Source organism: Equus przewalskii, chromosome 10 (genome assembly GCF_037783145.1).
Source record: "Equus przewalskii isolate Varuska chromosome 10, EquPr2, whole genome shotgun sequence".
NCBI classification, from domain to species: domain Eukaryota; kingdom Metazoa; phylum Chordata; class Mammalia; order Perissodactyla; family Equidae; genus Equus; species Equus przewalskii.
In genome coordinates, this window is record NC_091840.1 from 54,813,062 (window position 1) to 54,833,810 (window position 20,749).

The 20,749-nt window shown below is 38.7% G+C and overlaps 1 protein-coding gene across 8 annotated transcripts in view; it reads left to right on the forward strand.

Annotated features, from left to right (window-relative positions):
- The window catches only part of MYOCD (myocardin), a 90,529-nt gene that overhangs the window by 20,771 nt on the left and 49,009 nt on the right, over positions 1 to 20,749 (forward strand). For 3 of the 8 annotated variants that reach the window (XM_070561119.1, XM_070561124.1, XM_070561120.1), the window contains exons 2-3: positions 15,775 to 15,840; positions 20,647 to 20,690. Coding sequence is in view for 2 of the 8 variants with exons in the window: in XM_070561116.1 (XP_070417217.1) it covers positions 15,775 to 15,840 (66 nt within the window). In the remaining 6 variants the exon portion in view is untranslated. Of the gene's footprint in view, positions 1 to 15,774; positions 15,841 to 20,515; positions 20,584 to 20,646; positions 20,691 to 20,749 lie in introns of all 8 variants that reach the window. The other 5 variants (XM_070561116.1, XM_070561118.1, XM_070561122.1 and 2 more) reach the window with 2 other exon arrangements.

Consider the following 20,749-nt stretch of genomic DNA (forward strand, 5'->3'; position numbering starts at 1 on the left):
ATTTTTAAATACTTTTCGAGAGGCTAAATTGGTAAATAAATGCATGAATGCATGATCACCAGTTTGGCCTGGTGATCCTAAAGATTTCTGTGGGATTCACAAAAGTAATAGCTCTTATAGTTCATATTTCCCTCTAGAGGATCACTTTAGGACCCTGCATTTCACATCTGACTTCTTAGAACTCTTGATGGGGTCCTGCTTTGCAATCTTGCAGCCCTTTCCTGCACTTTGAACATAATACTAAGAACAAGAAATATTGTAATCTCATGGGGAAAACTCCAGAGATTAAGAAAAATCTCAGAGGCCTGAATTTGGAGACACACAAAGAAAGACCCTGGTCACAAATGAAGCCAAGTGTCATGAAATGTTAGCACTCCAAGGAGCCTCCAAGTTCATCAGTTCATTTTTCTTGTTTTACGAAGGAGGAAACTGAAGTCTGGAAAGGTGAAGGGTCTTGACCAAGGTCACATAGCCAATTAACGAGAAGAACAGGGCCTTGTCTTCTGAACTCTTGTATGACTAGCAGGGGACATCTGCTGATGTATTGTGGCAGACAGAACTTCAGGAGACCTTTTAATCACTACTCATAGGTGTTTGCCTAGGTGCAAAGCATAAATTGAATACATACGCAGGTTTTTTTTTTTCAAATAGAATTCACTTTGGTTTTCTACAAAATTCTGAACTTTGGCATCTAACTATCCAATGTGTAAATTATAATAAGGATTTACGCTTAGACCTAGGGCTTATTACATAAGTAGAACATGGAAAAAGTATAGAACAGTGAGAATATAAGCAGCATTATGGGTTTGATGGAATGACTGCTCTTGTGGTTACTAAAGGGTGCTGGTTGCTAGGCAGGGTATAAAAGATTCTAATAGTAGCCAAGAGTTCATTGCAAGAAGATGCTGCAGAAGTAGTGAAAACCCGCCACCATCTGCTGATGTAAAGGGAGGCTTCCCTCTGTTGCTGTTGCTAAGGAACCTGGGCTTGGTCTTCTACTGGAATCGGGCACTTTCCTGTGCTATCCAGGCTTCACTCTCCCTCAAGGAGTGTTCAAGAGCCAGGATGGGCTGGGGGAACAGGGTTATGTTGGTACAGTGACACCATAATCTACCCAACCCTGGATCCTGGAGAAAACCACTCCCATCTGTTCCTAAGCAATATCTCTTAGAAGATTTGAGATTTTTTAGATTGAAATCATAAAAATAAAATATTTAAGTTGGAAGGGATCTGGGGATCATCCAATCCAATGATTTTCAAACTCTGCTAAACGGGACTCTGACATTTCAGGAGAAGTTCTGCCTTTATTGCTCACCCTTGTGCTATTTTTTTTCCTTTCATGTAATATTTCAGTTAAGAAATGTTTTCAGTGCTTAAAAAAAAGTTTAAAAGCACATAATTCTAACTTACTTCTTCTCGTGGATAAGGAGGCTGGAGCCCAGAGACATGATTTTTTTGTATGATTATCTTGAATATTGGAAGAAGAACGTGTTATTTTGAATGTTTTGTTGGAAGAAGACATTTAGGTTCATTTAGTAAGATTTGGGGAGTTATTTTTACCTTCTCCATCATCAAGGCAGAGCTACTCCTGTGGGGACTAGAATCCAGGGAATATTAGAAGAAAGAGAAGAAGGTGACTCTGTGGATGATGAATATATGGTTGGTACAGTGAACACACGTCTCTTATGTTCTCTATCAGTCACCATTTGTTTGGTAATTTTACATTTACTTCTCCCCCAAAAGATTATTTACTAAATGTATAATAAACATATATTATTTTATGACTTCGGTAATGTTTAAATACACATTAATTTATAATCCAGAAAGAATATCTTGTTCAACCATACATTCTGGTGTTCCTTTAGAAATAGAACCATTCTTAGAGGCTGTAGAGGTTGTGGCAAGTAGGCTGCACAGAGATCAAAGGCCAAGTGAGGCTAAGGGGAATTTGCTTAAGAAAAATGTAGGATTTGATAGGGAAAAAAATAAAAAACCAAAACGTTTGAGTGGAGGGGAGATAGAACAGAAAATCAGTTAAATATGATGTTCTTAAGAAGGCAGTGAGGCGCCGGCTGCGTGGCCGAGTGGTTAAGTTTGTGCGCTCTGCTGCGGCGGCCCAGGGTTCAGATCCTGGGCGCGACATGGCACCGCTAGACAGGCCACGTTGAGGCGGTGTCCCACATCCCACAACTAGAAGGACCTGCAACTAAGATATACAACTGTGTATAGCGGGGTGGTTTGGGGAGATAAAGCAGGAAAAAAAAAAAAAAAAAAAGATTGGCAACAGTTGTTAGCCCAGGTGCCAATCTTTAAAAAACAAAAAAGACAGTGTATCCATGGCAAAATGGGAATGTAATGAGTAAGGATGATGCTCTTAGCAATGATGATTTATTTGGATGGACCAAATAGAAGCTTAACATGCAGATCCTAGTAACTTCCTTGAGATTCTTTGGATGATGAAACTTCGTGTGCCCATGTAATATTCTAGATGGAAAATAATAAACAGAGCTGAAAATTGCCAAAGAGTTGGGAAACACTAAGATACCGAGTACTACTGTTTGGATACAATAATATTGCTAGAAGCACTGGAAAGTCTCCTACACCCAATGGAGGAAAAGCAGCTGTTCTCCATCTTGAGTGACAGTAGGAGGGATTTCCAGGTTTCAGTTGGACCTTCCAGCTCTATCAGCACAGCCCAAACTGAAGTACGGATGGGTAACAACCCAGCTTCTTGGAGCAGGATCGATAGCGCACTGGCCCCAACTTTGCTGCTTCCAAATTGTCTAAACAGTTGAACAAATAGCCAGATTCATTCTGAAATTCTTACAGCAAATCTTTTGTGTAGAAGTACGTTTCTTTTCTCTTTTTATCTCTTTTCTTCTATTCTCTTTCTTTCTCCTCCCTCCCTTTCTTCCTTCCTTCTGTTCTTCCATCCATCCTTCCTTCCTTCCCTCTCTCCCTCCCCTCTTTCTATCTACCTTTCTTTCTTTTTTCCTTTTTTTAGAATTAGAATTACCTCTACCTTGGACCCAGGGAGACAGTTCATGATGTGGCCGAAAGTATAGCCTTATAAATCCAGAGTTCTGCCAGGACACTTGGCCTATCTCTTGTTTTGCTCCTGGAACAGGACCTGGTGTGCCCCTGCCTTAACACATCTTTTATTTTCTATTAAATACACATGAATTAATAGCCATCATTGGAACAGATATTCATACACACACAAATATTCTTCTTACAGTAAAAAAATTAAACCTTTGTCCTACTCTCATTCTTTTTAACCTCTCCCCCATCTTTCTACCTTTTCCCCATGCTTCTACCTTTCCCCCATCCTTGCTTTCTCTTCTTTTGTCTGCTTGACTTTCCCCTAAAATCCTCAGTACATTCAGAACTGATTCATACTCAGAGTTTGTTGGATTTAACTTTCCCTACCTGCTGAATGTAAATATTCATATGAACACATGGCACTACTGTCTTCATTTGATACATTGCCTCTGTTGTTGGTGTGGGTAGAAGCTACTTTCTACTGTTTGGGTCCCTTGAAACCTTGTAATTACTTGGAAATCATTCTGAAGGCTGGGTTTGGGGAATCTAAACTAGGATTGTATAACTGGGGAGTTCGAGGTATCCCAAGTTTGACTCCCACACCCTATAAAGTGCATACGTAAGTCAAGGACAAGCCCAGCCTGCCACCAAACAAAACAAAATATTGAGGTCAGAATATAAAGAATGAGTATAAACAGATTCGAGTTCAGATAAGTATGACAAACATGCTACCTAAAATCTATTTGATATAGAAATTAATTATGTTAGAATAACTAGTTAACAATTTCAAAAAGTAGTTAGATCCTTTTCTAATACTTTATACTAAAATTAATTCATTGCAAAGCCAAATGCAAAAACCAAAGCCATAAAAATAGAAGAACATTTAAGTGGATGTATATTCTGGATATCAAGAAGATCTTTCTAAGTATACACCAAAGATAGAACTCATAAGAGAGTTTTTAAAAGAACTGCATATAGAAATGTTAAATGCCAAAAACATCACAAACACAATTCAATGGCAAACTAAAAACCAGGGGAAATTACAACCTAGATGGCTACATTTAATGTGCTTCAAATATAAATAGCTCTCCCAAATCTGTAAGAAAAAGAAAATCCCAATGGAAAAATTTACAAAGAATGTTATCAGGGAATTTGCAAAAGAAAAGATACTGATAGTCAACAAATCTATGAAAACATGTTTGACTCATTAAAAAGTATAATGAGATACCATTATTACTTATCAAATTAGCAAGGCTGTTTGCTTCTTTAATAGCATTATCCATTATTAATATGGGCGGGCGTAGTGAAATGGAGACTTTCCAACAGACCTAGGAGGAAGACAAAATGACACCTCGTTTCTGGAGGAAAAAAAAATTAAATGTACAATAAAAGAGGATTCATTAAGCAGATGTTGGAACCTGATGAAATACTCTGTAGCCATTAAAAATGAAGTCTACGTATATACACTCACACAAAAAGTAACGAGATATTGCCAGTGAAAAATCAAAGCACAAAACAGTATTAAAACGTGGTCTCATTTTTGCACATAATATGTTTGCTTATTTCTATTTCTCAAACCTACTTTTTCCTCAGAATTTCCTGGAATACTTGTTAAAATATATTTCTAATATGCCCCAGACCTGCTGGACTATAGTCTCCAGGAAAGGGACCCAAAAAATAGATGTTTTTTGTCAGACCCCAGGTGATGCTGAATATCAGGCAAATTGGGGAAATCCTGATCTAATGTAATCTAGTCTAATCTCTTCTTTGGGTTTATATTGAAACTGAGATTCAGAGAGATTCTGGGACCTGGATAAAGTCACAACTATGTAGTAGCAGAATGGGGTCTAGAATTACGTGTACTGGATTCCAGATGAATGATCACTTTCTAGAACACCAAGTTTATTCAAACCGATATTCTTAAATTAAACTCATCAATCTCCTATTCCTTCAGTCAGACAGATAACAGAACTTTTCTTCAACTCCATTGTTTCATATTCAGTAATGATCTTTCTTTGTTGATGGCAAATGGAAAGTTTTCCATTTCCACCGTTCCCTAGCAATGTGACATTTTCAAACAGTAGCACAAAACTCTTTAAATAGAAAAGATCCATTTCCACTCTATCGTGACTCAGTAACAGCCACAGGATTCTTCTCAAACTTTCCTTAAAATGTCATCTTTGGGCTGGACTCAAGAGGAACATTTCAGCCAAGGAGACGCATTTTCCACTCTGTCAGGAATGAGCGAGTATGGGGTTGGAACATAAAGTGTTTTGCAATCCTCAGAAAAGCAATACTTCTCACCAAAACCATGGCAACAACTCTGTGTGATGCCGTCAGAGTCTGGCATCGTTCAGGAGCCTCATCCTAATCGGAGACTGGGCTGGGCCCATCACCTATATAGGTGAACAGTCCCCCAGCTGCGGGTTGTCTCCAGAAAGAGAATGGTACCTTACATGATTGTTGCTATGGAGACACTGTGGGCAGTGATGCTGAGCTGAGGGTCCTTTATGTTGAGTTATCTAGGAAGCAGGGAGCATGAAACACACCTTATGTTCTAGTAGCTCCTGATTCTTCATTTGAAGGAATCCCCCCAAATAGGGGAAATGCATTAAAATATAAGGCAAAACATGGCGAAAGTTACTGTATCATCCGTATCATTCCATTTGGAATTTGCGCCCAAATTTTAGAGGCAAAATTTTAGAGTCCAAAGTCATGGCTTTGAAATTCACTTCCCTCACTTCATAACTCTACGGCTTTGAATGAGCTATTTATGCTCTCTGGGCTTTGTGAGCTGTAACGTGGGGATAATAATTCATACTCCTACAGGATTAGTGGGAGATTTCAAAGAGATTTATATAAAAGCCTCTATACCACAGACTGGCACTTTTCAGTTCTATCAGTGCCAGAGAAACAGGGAGAAGAAATGAAAGAAGTGAACGGGAAGATGAAAGAGCTGATCTGTGAGGAGCTAATGGCTCAGCTTCTTCTATTCGCCCCTTTGCCTGTCTTCTGCTTTTCCCACTTCACTCTATGCATCGCTTAACCCCTGTGTCTTTAGTCCCCTCTTCCTACAAGATTCCTACAAATTCCTCTTTCCAATTTGCACCTCCTCTGCCCAGAAACTGGCAGCCATGGGCATGGCCAAAGTTTAAGGCAGCAATGACTTTTTAAAAGTTACGTGTCAGTGCTCCCACTACAACATAAGGCTCTCTTTTCTTCTTCAGATTCTATAACCAGAACCAAACAGGTGGGGTTTTTTTCTGAAGCAACCATGATCGATATAAAATAGAAGGGTATTTGATAGCCTTATTTAGTTTAGAAAGTGATTAGCTCCATCCCAATAACCCTGTGAAATTGGTTATTATGATTTATTATTAATGTCAATGTGATTACCATATACAGATGAGAAGGCTAGGACTCATAGAAAAGTGACTTGCCTAAGGTTACACAGCTTGGTGGAGTCACAACTGAGTCGATGTTTTTCATTCCCAACATCCTTGCTGCCTCCGTCGTGCTGCCTCCCTTCTGCATCCAGAAAGGTCTGCTCACCAGCTCTGGGCATGTGGCAGAGCTGGCTGTCTGTGTGATAAGAGAAATCTCACAATGTCCATCAATTCTGATATTTCCTGCCTCTTCAACCTGAAACTCCCAAGAAACCTACACAGTTGCACCTGGCCTCGCTCTTCTGGGTGGCTCTACTTCCTCTCCTGGGCACAGGCAAGTGACATGCCTGCTTGCACCCCAGTGGCGTGTAGAGATGTTCCAGCTCCCATTGTTGATTTCGGTACTCAGTCCCAGCCCAAGCTGCATGTAGGGAACCTATTCCTAGTCCAGAAATTTCTGTATATTCTTTAATACTCATTAAACAAGGGGCGGCTTCTCTGCCTGGATAGGATTTATACCTATGGTTATAGAATATTATAGGAACACATTCCGTCTCCTTTTAGGGAGGTAGATGCTTAGGGCGGTGGTGGAACTTGCTCCTCTGGTCCTGAAATTCATTTGGGGGGGGGAAATAGGCTTGAGTAGTCAAGAAGCATTATTTTAATATAAGATTCTTCCTATCAGACATGAAAATCTATTATAAGTCTAGAATAATTTAAATAGTGCAGTACTGGGACAAGAATAGCCAGACAGATGAGCAAATCAGAATCAGGAGCCCAGGACTTCTGAGTAAAGAAGCAACTTGGGTGCAAACGTATGACTCCCGATTCTGATGGCAATGGCCAAAGAATGCAAAAACAGAGGAAAGGAATTGCTTTGGTTCTGGAAACTAAGAAAGACTGACACCCAAATACCAGAACCATAAGAGAACATATTGGGTTGGGATGACATGGAAAGGACACCAAGAATTCACTTCCCAAAGATAACCAGATCTTCACCTCCCAAAGATAACCAGATGGCCTCAAAGGGAATGAAGAGAAACTCCATGAACATCTGTAATTTGTAGATGGTTAGAACTGTGAGTCCGGGGGAGGGCATGAGCAAAAAGCCAGCCTCTGCTCAGAGTATTTTTAGCTACGGTGGATCAGTGGAGGTTTGCCAGGAGCTCTGGGGACACAAAGGGCCACAGCAAGCTGAAAGCAGGGAGGGAGGTGCTGCTCAGCAAAGCACAGAAAGACAGGGAAGGAGGCCGGGCAATAGCTGAGGAAAGCTGTGCCCAGCAGGAAAGCCTCCTTGACCAAATGCAAGGTTTCTGCCGAAAGCATCAGAGCTCTCCTTGTGTGGGGGAAGCAGCCACAGAAAGGGATGTGGTCATCCAAGCTCCACCTCTAGCATCGGAGCTTTGCCAAACCTAGAGAAGAAGCCACCCAGGGACACATTCCACTGCCAAGATCGTTCTGGCCTTGGCCCTCTGGCCACTCTCTCTTGGCTTGGAGCACTGAACTGGCAGCCAAGCCACCAGCTTCAGTGAAGAGAAGGATTACAGCAGCATCCAAGTGATAAGAGCAGCAAGGCCAAGGGCAGTGGGCAACCCTGCGACACTTTACCAGTGACGAGAAAATCAGAACAACCTTTCAGGAGAGTTGTTTGCCTTACGTGTGAAAGCCCTCAACTTTGACATTTCCTGTAGCCAAATAATTCCACTTCCAGGAATGTATCCTAAAGTAATATTGAGGATGTGGCCCAAAATTAACACAAAGATTGTCCACTGCTGGGTTTTGTTTTTTTTTCTGAAGGAGATTAGCCCTGAGCTAACTGCTGCCAATCCTCCTCTTTTTGCTGAGGAAGACTGGCCCTAAGCTAACATCCATGCCCATCTTCCTCTACTTTATATGTGGGATGCCTACCACAGCATGGCTTGTCAAGCTGCGCCATGTCCACACCTGGGATTCGAACCAGTGAACCCTGAGCCGCCAAAGCAGAACATGAGCACTTAACCACTGGGCCAGGCCCCCCACTGCTGTTTTTCATAGTAAAATGTTGGAAACTAAATACCAAATAATGGGAATTTGGTTCAATAACTCATAGAATAACAAAAAAATAAAATACTTTGCAGCTACTAAAATAGTATGTTTTGAAGAATGTGAAATGATATGAGAATATATTTGCGATATATTACTAATAAAAAGCAGCTAGTGAAGGAAAACTTATGCGCTCTCACCTGACTATATAGGACAAAGGACCTCAAGTACATGAATCAAATATTAATAATAGTTATCTTCAGGTCAGGGGTAAGTATTTTTCTTCCTGGCAGCTTTTCTATATTTTGCAGTGTTTCTACATTGGGAACCTATTGATTTTGCTTTCCACTTCTCTATCCCTTTGTGTTATATCTAAGAGAACAGCTCAGTTCAGTCCTCTGGCTTACTAATTCATTTTTAACTATATTCACTCTGATATTCAGCAATCCATTTGAGTTTATTTAATGAACTAAATTTTACTTTGACCTTTGTTTTTTAAATTTTTTTTAATTGTAGTAAAACACACATAATGTCAAATTTATCTTCTTAACCATTTTTAAGTGTACAGTTCAGTGGCATTAAATACATTCACATTTTTGTGCAACTATGATCACCATCCATCTTCAGATCTTTTTCAGCTTGCAAAATTGAAACTCAATACCCATTAAAACAGTAACTCTCCATTCTTTCGTCCCCTCATCCCCTGGCAACCACCATTCTATTCTCTGTCTCTATAAATTTGACTACTCTAGATACCTCGTAAGTGGACTCATACAATATTTGTCCTTTTGAGACTAGTTTATTTTACTTAGCATAATGTCCTCAAGCTTCATCCATGTTGTAGCATGTGTCAGAATTTCCTTCCTTTTTAAGGCTGATTATTATTCTATTGTACATATATGCCACATTTTGTTTATCCCTTCATCCGTCAATGGACACTTGGGTTACTCCCACCTTTCGATTATTGTGAATGATGAACATGGGTGTACAACTATCTCTCCAAGTCTTTGCTTTTTTCTTCTTTAGGATATATACTCAGAAGTGGGATTGCTGGATCATATGATAGCTATATTTTTAATTTTTTGAGGAGCCACCATACTGTTTTCCGTAGCAACCGCACCATTTTACATTCCCACCAACAGTGCACAAGGGTTCCAATTTCTCCACATCCTCGCTGCAAAACTTCTTTTCTTTTTTTTTTTTTAATAATAGCCATCCTAATGGATGTGAGATGGTTATTTAATTTTATTTTTAATTAATGAAAATTCTCTTGCCTCTCTCTGAGAAACAACTGTTCCCATGTGTTCACACTGTTACCTTGGGTATACGTTCTTTCGTTGTGAGTTTGGAGTCTTTCTTTCATAGTGCTGATGTCTGTCTCAGGTGAAGTGAGTCTCAATCGTACCCTCACATTGTACCTTTGTGGAGACCTGTTAGACTGTCTGATGTACAGATGAGCACAGTCTGTGGGGAAAAGACATGTTGCTAACACTTATGCTTTGGTCTGATTTCAGGGATTCAGAGAGGGGCACAGGATGACCAGTAGCTAGTTTCAGCCAATGAAGGGTACCCCTTAGGTATTGCCAACAATGTGGAGCCCACCTCTGTGTCTCCCAAGGTGCCATATTTGCTGCTGCCATCTGGAGACAGACAGTTGCATCCCCCATAACCAATTCCTGGTCTAATATGGGGAATGGTGCTGGACATGGTAGAGACTGACCTCTTGCTTTGTTACCCCAACTAAAACTCTGTTAGACTGAGCCTTAAATCCCCTCCTGCTCCAGAGCAAGGAGGATTCTTGGTATGGCTTTCAATCACTCATTTGCATATGTCTTGGGATGTAGTTTTCCAATCCAATCAATCCCATATTCTTTTCATCTCGTAGATTACTTGTACTTCCAATCCACTGAGGAATCCCTGTCTTTTTTTTCCTGTGTATAGATTTTTTTAAACTGTATTTTTTAAACTATCATTTCTGTTATTTATAGGAATCTGGTGTGTACTCAGTCTGCCATTTTGAAACAGAAAACCTTTACTACTTTTACTGCTAAGAAGAAAGAAAAAGATAGGAAGTATAAATTAGATCTAAGTACCTAGAAACAGGTCACAGCTTATATTAGAACTTTAATAAATGCCAAAGGCAACATTACAAATCAGTGAGCAAAGGAAAATTCTTTAATAAATTGCAGATATATATATAGTTTGCCAACTATTGGGAATAAATTAAAGTTATGGTTAGCCTCAAACCGTATACCAAATTCCACATGTGGGGATATATATTTTTCTTTTCCCTCATATCACCATGTTCTCCCAATTCTTTTGTTCAAATTTTTTTTCATATTTTTCTCTTCTATTTTCACTTGTATTGCCTTAATAAAACTAAACCTAAGTCAAAATAACTTATGTCTAAAGAACTGAAACAGTTTTCAAAATGGTTGAGTCTAGCAGTGGGATAGCTCTATGAACTTTATCCTTTGCTGGATTGAGATCTAGGATATTGAAATACAAAATAATTGAGGATTCTTATCTACTACAGGTGTAATATGTAGAATATGAAAGTTATCTGATGGGGAACTTGGAAAATAACTTATTCCAATCACAACATTTTGATAGAATTCACCAGTGAAACCATCTGGGTTTGGAGTTTTTTGTTTTTGTTTTTGTTTTTTGGCAAGGGGAGTGGGTTTCTGGTAATCAAAGCAATTATTTATTAAATATAGCACTATTCAGATTTATATTTCTTTTAATATAAATTTTGATAAGTTGTAGTTTTCAAGAAATTTGTCCATTTTATCTAAGTTGTCGAATTTATTGGCACAAATTTGTTAATGATATTCTCCTGTTATCGTTTTTAATATCTACGGTCTTCAGTAATAACCCGTTTTTTTATTCATGGTATTAGGTCATTGATTTCAAATTTCTCCTTCTCTATCATAAGCACTTAAAACTCTGTTTCCCTCTAAGCACTGCTTTAGCTGTTTTGCATAAATTGTAATATATTATATATTTATTATCATTCAGTTCAAAATATTTCTGATTCTACTTGTGACGTCTATGTTGACCCATGAATTATTTAGAAGTGTAGTGCCAAATATTTTCCTAAGTAGCATATTGCTTTCAATTTCTGATTAATTCCAATGTGATCAGAAAACATATTCTATTTGAGTTCCATTCTATTCAAAAATTTTATTGAAACTTGTTGTATGGCCTAGTACAGCTTGGTGAGTGTACCACGTGCACTTGAAAAGAATGTTTGTTCCACAGTTATTGGGTGAAATCTATCCACCATGGGTGAGCCTGCTGGTGTTAAGAAATTCCAGTGATACAGCTTTCAGCATCACAGCAACATGCAGCTGACACAGTATGACAACTGACAGATGGGTGGTGTGGTTCTTTAACTGGAAAATGAACGCATGCCGAGGCGGAGAGAGCACCAAATCTTAACCACTAGACCACCAGGTCTGGCTGTGGAGCCCTCTAAAAATCAATTAAATAATGATGATTGACATTGTTGTTCAAATCCCCTATGTCATTAGTGATTTTTTTATCTAGTTCTATCAAATTTTGGGAGAAGGATCTTAAAATCTCCTAGTATGATTTTGAGATTATTTATGCCTTTAATTCTGTCAATTTTTGTTTCCAGTATTTGGAGGCTCTTATTAGATGCCTATGCATTTATAATTCCTAGGTCTTCCTGATGAATTGTCCCTTTTAAAATTATGAAATATCCCTTCTTTATCTCTGGTAATACTCTAACTCAAAGTCAAGTTTATTTCATGTTGATATAGCCATTCCAGCTTTCTTATGCTTACCATTTGTATGGTATATCTTTATTCCATCTATTTGCTTTTAACCAGTCTGAGTCTTTATATATGTACTGTGTCTCTTGTAGACAGCATATAATTGAATATTGCTTTTTTTATCCCTTCCAATAATCTCTGCCTTTTAATTTGAGTGTTTAGACCATTTATACTTAAGGTAATTATTGATGTTTTCAGATTTAGATCTACCATTTTATTATTTGTTTACTGTTTGTCCCTCTACTTTTTGTTTCTATATTCTCCATTTCTTGACCTTTTTGGGTATTATCTGTAAATTTTTTGACATTCCATTTTAATTTATTGGTGTTTTCAGCTATACCTCTTTGTATTTTTATTTATTAGTTGCTCTAGGGATTACAATATACATCAGTAATATTTCACAATCTACATCTAGTTAATATTATGCCACTGAATGTCAAGTGTAGAAACTTTGCAGTCATAAAGGGCCCCTTATGTTATAGTTGTTGTCTGTATTACATCCACATGCCAGTGTTATAATTTTTCTCTGAATAGCTATATGTATTTTTTAAAACTTAAGAAGAAAAAGAAAAATCTTTAATATTTACCCAGATATTTATCATTTCTGATCCTTTTTAGTCATTCCTAAATGTTCGGTGCCCTCTGATATCATATCCCTTCACCCTGAGGAATTTCCTTATGCATTTCTTGTAGTGAAGTCTGCTGCCAACAAATTATCTTATTCTTTCTTTACCTGAACATATCTTTATCTCACCTTTATTCTTAGAGGACGTATTTTATTCTGGATTGACAGGCTTTTTGTTTTGTGCTGTGATGTGTTTTTGTTTTTGTTTTACCTTCTGGCTTCCATGGTTTCCGATAAGAAGTCTGTGGTTATTTGAATCAATGTTTCCCTTTATATAATATGTTGTTTTTCCCTGGCTACTTCCAAGATTTTCTCTTTACCTTTTGTTTTCAGCTTTTGGATTATGATGTATCTAAATGTGGGTTTCTGTGAATATGTCCAGTTTGGAGTTTGCTGAACTTTTTGAATATGTAAATTTTTGTCTTTCACCAAGTTTGGGAAGTTTTGGGCCATTATTTATTTCTCTCCTCTCTTTCTGGGACTCTAGTTGACTGATGTTAGACTTTTTGGTATTGTGGCACAGGGCCCTGAGACTCTTGTCAGGTTTTTTCATCATTTTTCTCTCTCTTCTTCAGTTTGATCTATCTTCAAGTTTATCAATCATTCCTCTGATATTCATTTTTCTATTAACTTCATTCCGTGAATTTTTATTTTCAGATGTTCTAGTTTAAGTTGTAACATTTGCATTTGGTTTCTTTCTATGTGTGCTATTTTGCTGCTGAGATTCCTATCTTTTCATTCATTTCAAGTCTGTTTTCTTTTACTTCATTGCACATAGTTGAAAATAATGACTTTAAGGTTCTTTCTGATAATTCCAACATCTGTGTCACCTCAAGGATAGCATCAGTTAATTGTCTTTTCCATTTAGAATGAGTCACATTCTTCTAGTGCTTTGTGTGTAAAGCAATTTTGGAGTCTCTCCTGAACATTACAAGTCTTATGTTACATAGACTCTGAGTTCTTTTACAGTTCTCTGAAGAATGCTCATGTTTTTTGTTTTAGTACACAGTTAACCCAGGTAGATTCAAATTTGAAGCTCTCTCTTACCTATATGCACAGAGCTTCAAATTTCAGTTTTATTTTAAACCTTTGCTGTGCTGCTTTGAGTCTGTCCCATAGAAACATCATTAAGGGATCAACCTGAAACTTGTGGGGGTTCATACACAGCGTTAAGGGGTTGCTTTCTTTTCCAGCTCTCTCCCTTGTGTGATTCCCCCTCAGTCGCTGTTGGTCAGCCATGGTATCTGAGTACCTTTCCCTGAGTTCTCTGGCCAGAAAGATGACTACATTGTCTCTTGGAATTTTAGTTGCCCGTGACCCACCACTTCATGACTACAGGTCACCCTCAATTTCCCCCCAAGTGAGAAACTCACCCCCATGCAAGTCACTTCTCCAAGTTTCAACTCTCCTCTACAATCTGCCTGATCTTGTTTACTATTCAGATTCCTCAGGTAGTTATTTTTATATTTTGTTCAGAGTTTACAGTTTTTATTAGTGTGAGGGTTTGTCTGAAGGAGGGCTTAAATAAAAAACTCTCATATCGTTTTCATTTATTCACAAAGTAAAATAATTTAGTCCTCTTTGTTGTCCAGTCGGAACATCGAGTCATATGAGGTTATTCAATGAAGCACAGTCTAGCAACCAAAAGTAATTAAAAGCATTTCAACAACATTGGTCTCCCCCAAAGAAGGTTGGTGAGAATTCAATTCAGAACCCATGGCAACACTTTTTAAAATTATCTTTCTCCATTACTCTGTCAGTTTGTCTTATGACTGCATTTTCCCTGGAGCCTCACTCTGAGATACTAAATAAACTTGAAAATCAGCCCACATAGCCTTTTCATTTTTGTGCCTCTTCCCTCCGTTCTAATTTTCTTTTCATAAAAGCAGTTCTTGTTATCTCTTTTCATTTTAAGCTGATTAAACTAATCTCTCTCTTTGCAAACTTCTGCTCTTTTTATCCTTATTCTGAGCAACTTAAACTCAGGAACCGAGATGGCAAACTTAGAATCTCCCTGAGAAAGAGAAATGTCCATGAGGAAGAGACTAAATGTCCAAAGATAGAATTCTCTTAAGGGGAGAGGGTGAGGAGAAGGAGAAAATCACAAATACTACACTCATAATTTAATATATATATATTTTTTTTCTTCTTATACATATGTAAATATATGTTATATATAATCTATTTGTGCTAAGGACAGTAACATATTTTTATAATATATGGTTTTGACAATTTACAATGTTTTAATTTTTCTAGCAAAAAATGACTCGAATAGTCCTTCTTTGAATTTCCAGATGGATTCCAGATTCTCATAATACTACCATTTATTGATGGCCAGGCACTCTGCTAAGCCACTTGCATACATTGTTTTATCAAACTTTATAGCAATCTTGCAAGGTAGACATAGTTCCAATTTACAAGTGAGGAAACTGTGGGTCAGAGAGGTTAAGCAACTTGCCCAGATTTACTCACCTCTGGAGGGGATAGAGATAGGACTTGAACCCAGGTGAGACTCCAAAGCCTATGCTTTCTTCACTCTCTCTCGCCTTTCGAAATCAGGGGCAAATTTCTAGCAGAGTTTGATGGTCTTCATCTCCCAAGTGTTATAGTAGGCAGAGAGAGAGAGCATGGTGGTGTAAAAATAACATTCACTTCAAAGAGGAGACAAGGGCTCGAATCCTAGGTTGTTACCTCCTTGCTGCAAAACCCTGCAACCGCCTCAGCTCCTCTCCACCTTCTTTCTCTCTGTCTACTATGGAAATAAAAATGTACTTCACACAAACTTTCCAGACTGTTCTAGAAATAAAATAAGAAGTGCTGTGTAAAAAAAGTATGATGCAAATGTAAGCAATTCTAACTATACTTAGCCCAACTCACAACTAACCCTTCCTTTTCTAAGTTTTGCAGTTACGACTTCAACAGAGAAGGACCCAGGAACAACTGGCTAACCAAGGCATAATACCACGTGAGTAGCTGCATCTCTTATTGGCTGATATTTACCCATGGGACCATGCGATTTGGGAGCTGGAAAGCACCTCAGAGGTCATTTAGTCTAAGCCCATGTATCAGTCTCCCGAGATCCTCATGGAATCTGTGTAAGCAGAAATCCCAGACTTTGAATGCTTTGCCCCAAATGCTACTCACCTGCAAGCACTTCCCTTTAATGATATAGGTTGTACTTAAACTTCCAAAGTGGTGGGTTTGTTTTTAGGGTAAACATAATTTGCTATGGGCATCCCTTACCCTCTCCTACTTTTGGAATTGGATATTATCTCTATTCATTCCAGAAACATCAATCACATCACCTTTTTCTCACCTCCTGAGTTTCAGTCCTGTTTGGGGTACTTGAGTCCACAATTAGTTGAATATTGTCAAGTGCTTCCTTTCTGGAATACCAAATAGCAATATCATTCCGACATAAATAGTATAGTGTTGAATTATTGGCCATATTTTGGATCAGAAAAGAGTTACCATATCTTTCAGAAGATATGTTTGAAATTTCCAATCAATTTAGCATTTAAAGCTAACTCTTGATTATCTATAGAAGTAGGCAAAAGGGTGCCCTGGATGGATGAAGTCACACTTGGAGCTCCTTTAAGTTATACTTTCTAACTTCCTCCCCTGATGAAGTTTAGAAATGAAGATTCATAATGACTCTTGCAGAAATCCAGGTCCCTGTTGTGACTATTACCTGAGAGTTTAGTATCCAACAAGCAGAAGTTTGCCCTTGATAAATTGTCTGGCAGTTAGTATTATTGGAGCCCTATGAGCCAATTTCTAAAAATTTTGAGTATAGTCTGTGCTTCAGAGCCAGAACAAAACTAAGAATTTTTCAGGCCTTTTCTTTTGTAATTCAAAAATAGCTCTTGGTTAATGGCTAAGCACTACAAACAGTAAACAGCAGGTGACCTTAGAGTGGGATAATTTTTTAGAGATTTGCTAAGCACAAAAAAACACAGCTCACCCTGCAATTTAAAGGCTGCTTAAACAATAGGTACAACTATTATAAAAAACCAAAGGGGCAAGTTTGTGTGGCCTGTTTCATCTTAGTCAGCCCACTAGTGGAGGTGCTGAAAACACAGGAGAGACCAAAGGTCTGCAGATAAATGCATCTTCACTCAGAGCTGACCTGAATCCTTTTTCCTGAATCCTCTTGCAAATCTGTAGAATCTAATTTGGTTACCATTATCTAGAAGAATTATTCAGTAAGAGTGGACTGTAGCTAAGTGTAGATCCACCAGGATCCTCTCGGCAGACCATAGTCTACACCATGTGCCCTCAAGTATATAATGAGCACACTGATTTGAGTAGTAGGAAAATAATCCAGCCCCTCACTGGTGTTTCTTTCCCTCAATTCTGGAAAGGCAGACGGAACAGATAGACCCAGTGCCTTTCATCAGCTCAAGCTCTTCACAACTGATTCAAAGTTCTACTCATGAGCTTAAATACTCTGAACCTGGGTCTTACAGCTGGTATTTGGATGATGGATGAGAATAAACTTTTTTTTTTGAGGTTCATGGGATTAAATCTCTGGGCATCAGTAAAAACACCCAATGAAGGTAGGAATGAACCCTACAATACATTTTTAAATAACATCTCTATGTAAGTTGCGTAAATTAAATGTCCATTTGTGGAGTAGGGCCCAATAGGAATATACTATTCTGTTCTCCAAGCTTTCCAGAATCCAGTAGAGTACACTGCTTGACAGAAATTTTGCATCCATAGTCCATTGTATCGTTAAGATAATTAATGGAAAAAAAGTCCTATGAGGAATGAAATGATTTTTCTTTCTAATTCAGCAAAATGATAAAGCTTAATTAAGCATCATCAGTTATCCCTAGTCTTCAGCCAGCGCCTCTCAACTAGGCTCTCCAAGAGTGTAGATTCTGCTGTGGAAAAATGTCAAAGCCACAGCAGGCCCACACTGCAGGCCCAGACAGACCTTGACTACTTAGCTCTTCTCAGAAAGCTCGACTCAGGATGAGTCTCTTAACTTGCTGAGAGATTAAGAGCAGAGATGGTTGGCATCTTCAACCCCATCAGAGACTAAACATGCAACTAAATGCAGCGCAGAGTGGCGTGTGCTTACTCAGGCAGCTAAGGAAACATGTATAACTGCAGCCAATTGAGAGAAGGAAAGAGGAACCGATAGTCTCGGGGTCCTTTCAGTTCAATCAAATTCAACAAATTTTATTATGAACCAGACTATATGCACAGTAGTGTGCCGGGTACTATAGGGACAACAATGAGCAAGACAGTCCTTTGGAGAGACTCAAGATTTTAGGGGAAAAGGTGAAAGAAATACACATAAGTATAATTCAAGGTGGAATTTGTTACATTCCACCAGAAGGCCTTTTATTTCTTCATTCTATTATTTGAATTTTTTGAAGCAGAAGGAAAGAAGAAAGGAGAAAGGAAGAGGGTAGAGTGGAGGGAAGAAAAGTCAATAGTCATTAGAGATCATCTCATTCCATGATTTTCAATTTTTTTAATTGTTAAAGATATCTTGTGTATATATGCACTGGCTGAAACAGGGTCAGGGGCCTCTGTCGCATTCACTCAGCCCCCTCATCCTTCGTAGATGCCCCTGATTATCCACCCAGAGAGCTGGCTCTCTTCAAAATAGTTTGAAAACCCCTGACCCCATTCAAGCTCCATTGTCTTTAATGGTCGTGAAACTCAGGTTGAAGAGTCCCAAGAGATTTTCTCAGTGTCCCCAAGCCAGGTCCCAATGTGGTCCTATTTTCTGCAAATTTGAACTGTGAGATTTTAAATGTATGCACAATAAAACTGTTAATACAATCTCACTGTATCCGTAAATTTGGAATAATTGCAATTCTCTCCCCAAATTTTAAAACTTGTCATAAATTTAGCTAAATTGAAAGCTCACGTCCAAATGAATTGTTAATTGTCCTCGTGTTATCATTGTAGCGCACGACTGCCTTTAGCTGCTCAACAGAAACGCCTGTTATCCTTTGGCAGAATCAGTCTTGAGTTTTACATTAGGTTAAATTTCAAGGACATTGTCTATTGCAAAAAAATGTCCTCTCCTCCTGTTGTGACAGAGCTGAGGCCGGACCCCGTGTGTCCTGATCCATGCATGGGGCTCTTTCCTCAAATATTCAAAAGGAATTACTTGAACTTTAAAAGCACTTACTTAAGTTTCTATCATCAAATATTTGTGGCCAAAAAATTCAGTTGGAATTTGGAAAATAAAAAATATATATGTGTGAAAATGCCCAGGGAAACCAATGGTTTTAATGAAATAACTTCAGGTTCTACATCATAATCTATGCGTCACCATGACCAAGAGTGACTGAAAAATTCCACTGAGTTGGCTGTATGGCAGATCTCACTTCAACTGCACACCAAACTGATGATTAAATTATAAGGTTTCTCCCTTCACTGACTCCAATGAACTGAACCATGTGTAATTTTCAGTCAACTAGTGAAACTAGTCCAGATGGATTGAATTTAATGCCTTCCTCCTTCTTGGCCATGCAGGTTTTGAAGTGCTGATGATTAACAAAGGGTCCACCGCAAACAGGGACAAATTCTCTTTTATAACCCCCTTAATCATTTCTCTTAAGCATTTACTTATTTCTTACTTGTATACATTATGGGTTTAGGATTGTCCCCTTCAGGTGCTTTGAATGAATTTAAAGGCAGTGTTGCTTGAATTTAGTCAAGAAAAGCAGGGTTGAGGCCAGCCCAGAACCCCTAGAACAACTTTAAACAGTGGAAAAAGGTTCTCAGGCCAGGAGCATGTGTCCAGGCCAGATTCTAACATTGCTTTCATATTTTTAATATCAATTGTGGAATTTACAATTTCAAAATAGTCATGAAATATCCTCTCGAAGTTAACTTAGAAACATTAAGAATTTATTGTTTGGACTTCTCTCCAAAATCCCAAGTCTGAATATCAAAGTGAAGATTTCAAATTGCCTACTTTGCTGCCATCAACTAGAATTCAAAAGGATGGCATCACTGCCCCTCCCTTTCAGGCTCAAGGCTGCAAGATGACATCAAGGTTCTCCGTTTTCTCATGACTTCAGGACAGAGCCCAACCTCCTCCCCTTGTAGACCGAAGGGGCTTGGATCTGTTCAGCGTATCTCATACAAGTTTTCTCCACTACAGTTCTTTTCCTTGGGCATCACTCTCCTGGGTAGAATCTTAAACACCACCGTTGTATTCCAACCACTCCAGAAGCCTTAGTGCAGAAGGATGGTCAGCTACATGAATTAGATGTAATCGAGGGTCGTAGGGCAATTCAGTAGATATTTTGACCATCTGCTGTGAGGAAGGCCATACGGAACAGAGGAGTCAGACATGAATTCTGCTTCAAAGCAGTCACAGTGTAGATGGGGCCCCAAGTTGCCCCTGCTTAATTGTCCCCTTTAAAAATATTGAACAGCGTCACACCACTACATGGGAGTGAGTTCTGGGAGGATTGAAGGAAAGAAGTTACTTTCTCTTTCCCTCTCCCTCTGCTGTTAAAGTGGGGCTAATATTTTATCGGAACCCAGGGGAAGGAGGAGGAACATTTAGCTTATTCTCCTGGAATATACAAAACAAGATTAGGGAACTGGAATGGACTGTGGAGGACCAGGGACCCAGAGAGGCTGTGACTTCTCCACAGAGACTCAGAGAAAGCCGCCGCTGGCCAGAGTGAAAGTCTGGGCAGCTTGGTTCCATGATCTGATCGATGTAAGTGAATTTAAAGATACGATGAGCTGTCTATGAATGGTGCTGCCTTTATTTGTTTTGCAGACTAATCCAAGCCACAGCAGCCACATACTTACTGCAAAGCCTTGGTAAATCCCTGAATTCTGTGATCCTTCTCCTGAATAGCAAGAAGAATGACTGGGGCAGC